Below are 9075 nucleotides of genomic sequence, written 5' to 3' on the forward strand. Positions count from 1 at the left end.
TGATAACAGGAAAAGCATGAAGGAAGCACTTGGATATTGATGGCTTGTTTCTGTATCTGGGTGCTGGCTACACAGGTGTGTTTGGTGAAAAATCAACATCTATGTACTTTTCTTGAACAGAGTATCCATTAATAAATGCTTGAAAACAGACTTGTTAGAATTTTAAAACCTAATTATTTAGAACTTATTTATAAAGAGTTGATGTATGTAAATAAATCTTTAGATCTACTTTTCAGTGTGCTGAAAATACACAGCATAAAGAAGTTAAACAACATCACAAGGAAACAATCTAAAAAATCCAGAAAGTGCAACATACATACATTACAGTGTAACTATATGGTCTCAATAAGTCAAGGTTATGGCAACAAATAAATAAATAAATAATTTGTGTACGTGTACAGGTCAACTGTTTTGCATTCAAAGAGATGTACAAAATATGAACCAAGGCAATATATAGTCCCTGAATGGATTCTTATTTAAACAAACCAGCCAAAAACCTCATTTTGCAACTACTGGGAAAATCTGAATATGGACTAGATACTAGGTAGCTTAAAGTTATTGTTTTTTTTGGTGTGTGGGGGGAAGGTATGGCTTTTTGTTAGATCACAAAAATGTCTACATTTTTATGAGATTCATATTAAGAAATGCAAATATAAACGACCCAAATCTAGGCAGCCATAATATGGCACACAGTAGTAATTAGTGAAAATTACTAGAGACCAGTAGTTCTCAACCACAGATAGTTTTGCCCTCAACGCCCCAGGGTCATCTGGCAGTATGTGGCACCAGTCCGGCTGTCGTTACAACAGGGGCAGCAGGAAGAGCGGAGCACTACTGGCATCCAGTGGATGGAGGCCAGGGATACTGCTGAAGATCCTACAGCGGGCAGCGCAGCCCCACAATGACGAAGCACCCAGTCCAAAATGTCACTATGCCAACGCTGAGAAACTCTGCTACAGACAAATTACAGGAATGAAAATTAACTTAAGGACAGATGAGTAAATGTGTGATAAAGCAAATACAGCAAGACTTTAGCAACTGTAGGAACTGCACAATGTACATACGCATTCACCGTATCATTCACTTTTCTGTATCTTTGGAAACTTGCGTACTAAACTGTTGGGGAAAAGTATGAAGTATCCTAATTATGTGTTTAACAAACAGATATTCAATACCGATAAAACTAAGCCTTTACAATTCTTAAAAAAGACTGATAAAACTTGTAGAACACTCATGATACTCACTAACACGCTCATGTAAAAGCAGATAAGGATATTTCAGTATTTCAAGAAGAGGAACTCGAAGCTTATTTTCAAAGTCTTGGCCAGTAAAGTCAAACAGCTGTGCCTCTCCATTGTTGTCTACTATATACAATTCATCATCGTCTCCAATTTCTGCCTGCATGGATTTTTCGAAGTGATTTATGAGACGTAAGGTTTCTAATTCCCATAAAACCTACAGAAAAAGGAAAATGGGCAGTGTGCTTTATACCTTATTATCAACAGAATACTGGATGTCATGATGTTTTTAGAAAGCTCTCTAAGTATGAAAATACAGAAGTTTATGGATGCCTGGGTGGCTCAGTGGGTTGAGCCTCTGCCTTTAGCTCAGGTCATGCTCTCCGGGTCCTGAGATCAAGCCCCACATCAGGCTCTCTGCTCAGCAGGGAGCCTGCTTGCTTCCCCCTCTCTCTCTGCCTGCCTCTCTGCCTACTTGTGATCTCTCTCTGCGTCAAATAAATAAAATTGAAAAAAAAATACAGAAGTTTAAAAAAATAGTAAATATCACATTAGATTTGAGGAAAACAGTCATTAAACAAGGCCACTTTTAAGATATGAGTATATACAACATGAGATGTGTAAACACTGAGTTTTGCTATAAATATTTCAACATCCCTTATCAAAAGGGAATGATATGGAGCCTAGACGGCTCAGCTGGTTAAGCCTCCAGCTCTTGATCTCAGGGTTGTGAGTTTAAGCCCTAAGCTGGGTTCCACGCCCACCCCCACAAAGAGGTGGGGGATGAGAAGTTGAAGCGTCTCTGTCAGAGGCACGATTAGGCCTTCTCTCTCTTCACTTCCATGGCCCAGCCGTAGGTACCCACCTTAAAACATCAGCTTTAGCGGAAAGACACTGGTTAGGTTCATAACTAGGAAACTCTATAAATGCAAAGGTTTCCTCAACAGATTCGTAAGTAATCAGCCTCTCCTCCTTTCTATATATCCATACATAACTCTACAATCTGGCTGTGTTTTTCATGTAATAAACCAAATAATCAAAGCCACGTGCTTTAAATTATACGTTTCACTTTGGTTACTATGACCAGCAAACACACCCTAAGAGTTTATACCATTTACCCATTAAAAAATGAAAAAGGAAAAAGGAGTCAACAATAAAATAACCCAAGCCATTCAGATACATAAAAGTAACACTACCGAATATATGGACTTAAAAACATAAACTGAAAAAAACCCATACGTCATTTCTTAAGGCTGTTTTATATCACAATGACTAAAAGTGAAGGATCCTAAATTCTGCTTTAGGTTTCCATTCAATTCCACCCATCAATCCTGGCTCCTGAATGTTTCCAAAAAAGTTGAGGCTTCTCCTCTTCGTTGTTACCAAGCTCTGCAAAGCCCCGTGCATCGGATGTAAATTACCTCATGCAGGAATGGTAAATCGTCCCTTGCTCTGTGGTATTCGGCCACACACTCTAAGCAGTAGCACAGGTCTTCATCAGCTGTCTGAAACTCGCCGGAGTGGGTCCTGGACGCATAGCGCTGCAGGAAGTCAACGGTGGAAATGCCACCTGGTGTACACCAACAACATGTGCTCATTCTGCACCTGCATCCAGAAAAGACAACCTCTAAACACGAAAGAAAAGTAACAACACTTCAGGCCTCTTCTGTGGGACTCTCCTCTCCAATTTAAAATGTGCCTCCACCACATCGATAAGCTGGCCAGCTTATCAACTACTGCCTAACCTCAAATCTGAACCCACTCTGAAGAACTTTATCTTTGACACATAAAAAATATGATGAAACGAAAGCACTTTGTTACTGAAAAACATCATGCAATACACAACTGTACTATAAAGCAAGCTCAAAACTGTGTAGTACGGATAGAAAATTACAGAGACAAAAACTTGTCAATGCCTTCAACGTATAGATTTTGGAGTTTTCTAGTGATGTACTGGAACCAAGTCAAAAGTTCAGGGAACCTTTACATTCTTAGAAGACATTTTTCCAGAAATTCATGGAAATACAAATATCCGTTAAGTATTAATCCATACCAATAACAAAAACACAAGAGAACTTCCTCTGATTTAGAAAGTACAGATACAAGAATCTGCACACATTGCGTATGAACTGCTGCCCATAACCCACTGTAAGCTGTATTAGCTACAAATGTTAACCTATTGCTACTAAGTTTGATATTTAACGATTTTTGACTATCTGCAACTTTCGGTTTGTATAATACCATCACAGCCTCCACCATCCAAACTCATGTGAAAGGGTTAAGCTAAACTAATTTTCCAAATCCTAGCAGTCTCAAAAAGAGCAAAGTAACAGGACAGTACCAGGAACAAGAGGAAATCCCAAGAACCAAACGCAACAAAGGTTTTCATAAAGATACACAAATGAGGAAGGTTTATCAAAACTACAGACAGCATGGAAATGCGTGGATTAGGATTAGCAAATGGTTCAATGGAGGCCAAAATCCAAAGAGATCTCCAATTCCAATGAAATGTAATAAAAATAAGATACTATGATTTTATTCCTAACTAAATGCATATAAAAGTAAATACAAAACTCGCCATCAGTAAACAGTGTGTCATGGCTAAACATGGCTAAAAATACAAGGGGAGCCTCCAAATACCATAAAGAACTCAAAATCCAAAAGTTTGTGGGCATGTCAAAGAAATAATTGCAGCCAACCTGAAAGAGCTCTGGATGGCCAAAGCTGAAACAATTTGATCAACAAAACGAACAACGTAACTGTGGATTATAACCCATAGCACAGATGCACCTGAGTCTACCCGGATATCACTAAATGACTGCATGAACAAACAAAGGTGGGAGACCAACCTTCTTTACAGAAGAATTCCAAATAATACCTACAGATACTCTCCATTCCAAGAGGTGGAGCTTAATCCCGCCCCATCTTGAGTGTGGGCTGGACTTCCTGACTCATCGCCAACGAAGAGAGTATGGAAAGGGAGATACTGTGACATTACAGTGGAGACAGCTGGCAAACACACACTTAACCAAGTAATCAAGGCTCACCTCACTGTAGTTGATAACCCCTCACCTAATGTACTGAGGAAGGAACTTCAATTGTAGGATGCTTCTCCAAACCACCCCCTCCCTTCTACGCATGAGAAAAACATCAGACAAACCCAAAGTGACAATTGTCTACACAGCTATCAGCCAGTCTGCAAGAAGGAAGAAAACCACACCCAAGAATGAAGCAAATGCTCTTTCATATGGAAATGATTTATTGGGAACTGGGCCAGAAAAATATCCAAGCCTGGATATAAAATTCAGAAATCTGACCTTAAGGGAATACAAGCTGGTACAGCCACTTTGGAAAACAGTGTAAAGTTTCCTCAAAAAGTTAAAAATAGAGCTACCCGATGACCCAGCAATTGTACTGCTGGGTATTTACCCCAAAGATACAGACGTAGTGAAAAGAAGGGCCATCTGCACCCCAATGTTCACAGCAGCAATGGCCACAATAGCGAAACTGTGGAAAGAGCCAAGATGCCCTTCAACGGATGCGTGGATAAAGAAGATGTGGCCCATATATACAATGGAATATTACTCCGCCACCAGCAAGAATCAATACCCAACATTTGCATCAACGTGGATGGAACTAGAGGAGATTATGCTGAGTGAAATGAGAGAAAATTATCATATAATTTCACTTGTTTGTGGAACATAAGGAATAGCATGAAGGACATCAGGAAAAGGAAGGGGAAAATGAAGGGGAGAAATCAGAGGAGCAGACAAACCATGAGAGACTATGGACTCTGAGAATCAAGCTGAGGGTTGTAGACGGGTGGAGATGATGGCTAGTAAGCCAAGTGATGGGTATTAAGGAGGGCACAAATCGCACGGAGCACTGGGTGTTATATGCAAACAATGAATCATGGAACACTACATCAGAAACTAATGATGTACTGTATGCTAACATAATAATAAAAATTATTAAAGAAAGGAAATTTGACCTTAAATTAACTATCCAACAAATATAAAATATCATCCTATATAAGGTGAATCAAGTTGCAAACCCAACTGTAAACTATACACCAACAACTAAGTCCTTTTCATAACTGGACGTGACATCTTCCTCAAGAAAATGAAAACTGGTTAGCGGGACATAAAAAAGTCCTACCTTTTTTAATGTGTAAAGCACAGACATGCATGAAGTCCATAAAGAGATATATAATGTATTGGTGGTTTAAAATTTGTGGGATATTCACAGGAAAGAAATGTCCAAAACATTTCTTTTCAGGGAGGGAAAAGGAACAATAAAAGGTTAAGAAACACAGCCAAGTCACTGAATATCTAGATATGGAAACGCAGCAGTGTGATGTTTTTGAATGCATTATCATCCTAAAACTCAAGAGTGAAAACATCTCTGCTAACAGGAAATCAATGACATCTTGATAGAAAGTGTATTTCACTGCTGAGGGTTTTTTGGCATAATGCCAATTCCTAAAATAGGCTGATTTTTAAAAATTTCTTTCCTTATTTTCTTCTCATATCATTGATTGAAAAATTATTTATAAATACATAAGTAAAATCAAATACATGCATTTGTCTTGTGAATTTTTTTAATTTATTGAAGTACTAACTATGCTTTCTTCGCGCTTCTGTAAAGAACTCAGGGTGACTTTCAACATTAAAGCTGAAAAGGACGTATAAAAAGGGACATTTAGAAAACATACAGAAAAGGACACTAAAAAGGAGAAATCAAAACTCATTTAGAAGAAAATTTCACTAAGTCCTAAATTAGGAGCTTCCAAAAAAACAGAGCAAAATAAATAAATAAAAATAATGTGAGTTACACAGTCCTCACTTGAAAAATAGAAAAAGTCTGCTAATTCAGCTGGAGAGTCCGACTCTTTCCTGACCTAATTCTAATTCAATTACATCCTACATCCTGCCCACGTGTGCAGCAAACTAGGGAATACCAGGTAACATAATGGATACTGTGGTTTTGCAGAATATAAAATTATTTTATTCAAGGAAGAGTTCCTTATACCTAAAACGCCAGTAACATAAATACTATGAAATTCAAAGTCTGCAGAAGCTGTTTTCTTCCGGTGATCTCATTCAAAGTGGGGCGTGAACTTAAAAGATCTAAAATCAGAGAATAGAAAGTGAAACGCCTTGGAAATTTCTCAAACATCATCAGTTGTATCAAACAGGATTTATGCAGTCAATCAACACTTTGGAAAAATTAAGGATGTGAAGTACAAATAAACTAGTATAACTTTAAAATAACACTTAACGACAACAAAAAAACCCTTTCTGCTAAGAAAATTAAGGAGTCTTACTTCACTCACTCAGAAAGCTAGCCTACTTCCATACCCCAGAAAGCAGAACTCAATTTTCTTGCCTGTCATGTAAGAGATGAATGCCATGGGCCCTAGAATACAGAAAACAGTGCCATGTCAACAGAATGTCAACATGTCAACAACAGAAACAGTTTCTAGGATTCCTCTCAAAAGACCATAAATAGGTGGTTATGTCGCCAAATCTGAAATCATCACTGGCCTGATACTTACGCCAAAAAAAATCTAAATGAAGTATATCATGTTTCTTTTACAGGAAAACGGCAGATGGGGACCCTAAATCCTGTTAAGTTTTTGCACAACTCAGGTCTTCTGAAAGTTTTGTTGATTTTGTTGGATTTTAACTGCTTGGAACCATTACGGAGTCAGAGACGGTGGTGTCCAGGGACCCCTCTAACCGCAGAACAGAAATAAGAGCCGCACTCTGGGCACCACCAGAAAGAGAGCGGATTTGTCAGAAATACAGGATGCTTCACCGGCTTTCCAGACTTGCCCTGAGGATACCTTTCTCAATATTAGCTGGCCAGAAACTTCAAAGAGCAATCACTTCCCTCTACCCTTCTCAGCTACACTTCTTGAAAAAGTAATCTAGATTCACTTCCTCGACTCCTTGGCAATCTGGCTTCTACCCTCACATTTCACTGCGTGTCTTCCCAGAGTCCCTAATAATCTGTCCTGGCAAATCCCAGACGTTCTTGACTCGCCTCCCCTGGAGCATATGGAATGCCCACCATCCGTTCTCCAGCTAGGACGACATACCAACCTCCTCTCACTTCCTCTACCTCATCTCCTTCACAATCACCTCCTTTTTTCTCCAGAGTTTCCAAAGGCTTGCCTCAGCACTCCTCGCTCGACATCCTCTTCCTGAGTGACCTAATTCAAACCACGCTTCCATTACCACCTGTAATGAAGCCACCCAAGGACCAAGGATGCAGGTACCACTCTCGGTGTGATGATTCACTCTAACGGAGCCACCCAATCAGTGACAGCTCAATCAGCAACCTGACCTAACCTACAGTTTCTAGTCAATATCCAACCGAGGGAAGCCAACCTCACCTGACAACCACCACAAAGCCAAAACAGAGTGAGACCCTCCCCTTAAATCTGTTATTCACACTGTGTGCTGACATTAGGATCCCTTCAGTGCTCAAATCAGTTACCTGGTAATTATCCTACAGTCTCCCTCCCTTAACCCCCATCTTCGTGAATTCCGTAAAGTCCATCTCCCTTATCGTCTCTGCACTTTATTCTCAGAGACACTGCCACCGCCTGAGTAGGATGAATATATTTTCACCATCTGGGTGGATTACAGAAGCCTAACTATCTCTGCCTCTGGTTTCATCCACCACCAATATTTCCTCCAAAATGCGGGTGAAGGGCAAACCAAAAACTGAGTTTTGCCTTCGTACAGTCTGGGGATAAAGTTCTAATTCCTGACCTCCCCAACAGGAGGCCTCCCTAACCTGGCTTTGGCATTTCCTGCCACTCTCCCTCCCTTGCTCCTCCGAAACCGCTTCGTGGGATGTGGCATCCCCCGCCTGTGTACAAGCTCCTTCAACTGCCTTCAACATCCGCCTTTCATCCCTCCGCCTGGTTCTTGACCCGAAATGCACACCGGAGTCACCAAAGCAACTAAGAGAGGAGATAAGTAAAATTCAGATTCCATAAGTAAAATTCAGATTCCATTTTTTAAAGGAACGTCCCCAGTGATTCTGATAAAAAGATCTGAGCGCTTCCTGCCCGCCGGGCGACCCTGAGCGTCACCACAGCCCTGGGCTTGTCGGGAGGGACCCGTCCTCTCCCGTCTGCCTGTGAGGACTTCTCCGCTGTCCTCTCGGGCCTGGCACGGGTTTCCATCCCGGCGCTCCCGGCGCTCCCTGGGGCGGTTCACTTTGGTCTCCCACCCCCACCGGCTCCGTCCTCACCAGTCCCGAGTCCGTCAAGGCATGGGCTGTCGGGCAGGTTTCCGCTCCAGGGCTTCACACGTACTAAGGGGCGGGAAAGTGTCCCAAACGTTTCTTTAAAAAACAAATACCTGGGCTAGCGGCCTACAGAGAAGTGATGCTCCGCCGAGATTCCGAGGCTTACTTGGGAGCGGGTGAGGACTTGCGCTCACACATACCCAGACTCCGGCCCCACGAGAGCATTTCTGGAATAAGACAGAAAACGTCCCCATCAGTCCTGCGAAGCGGAGGCAGACGGTACCAGCCGGTCAAACGGTCCGGGAGGTCCGCCGGCCGGCCGGGGGCAGCGCTCGGAACACGGCGCGTGCGCTTCCGACTCCGCAGGGGACCTGCGGGGCACCGCGTCCGACACCCCCCCCCCCCCGGTCCGGAGAGCAGGTAACCGAGCCCTCGGGCCGCCAGTACTCTTCCTCACCGGGGCTTCTTCCCCCTGCCAGCCCCGCGCCCGGTTCCCGCCGGCCGGAGCGCGTCTTCGGCCCCTCGCAGCCCCGCCAGGCCGGGAAGGGGCCACCCGGGACCCGCACTCTCT

General features: G+C 42.2%; 1 protein-coding gene across 4 annotated transcripts in view; it reads right to left on the reverse strand.

Annotated features, from left to right (window-relative positions):
- The window catches only part of SETX (senataxin), an 81211-nt gene extending 72495 nt beyond the window's left edge, over positions 1-8716 (reverse strand). For 3 of the 4 annotated variants that reach the window (XM_032866136.1, XM_032866134.1, XM_032866137.1), the window contains exons 1-2: positions 2660-2948; positions 1245-1455 (exon numbers count right to left, since the gene is read on the reverse strand). In XM_032866136.1, the coding sequence (XP_032722027.1) occupies positions 1245-1455; positions 2660-2836 (388 nt within the window). In that variant the 5' untranslated portion in view covers positions 2837-2948. Of the gene's footprint in view, positions 1-1244; positions 1456-2659; positions 2949-8617 lie in introns of those variants that run through there. The other variant, XM_032866135.1, reaches the window with a different exon arrangement.
- Between the last annotated feature and the right edge of the window lie 359 nt (positions 8717-9075).

This window comes from Lontra canadensis, unplaced genomic scaffold (assembly GCF_010015895.1).
Source record: "Lontra canadensis isolate GAN:19392208 unplaced genomic scaffold, GSC_riverotter_1.0 scaffold30, whole genome shotgun sequence".
NCBI classification, from domain to species: Eukaryota; Metazoa; Chordata; class Mammalia; order Carnivora; family Mustelidae; genus Lontra; species Lontra canadensis.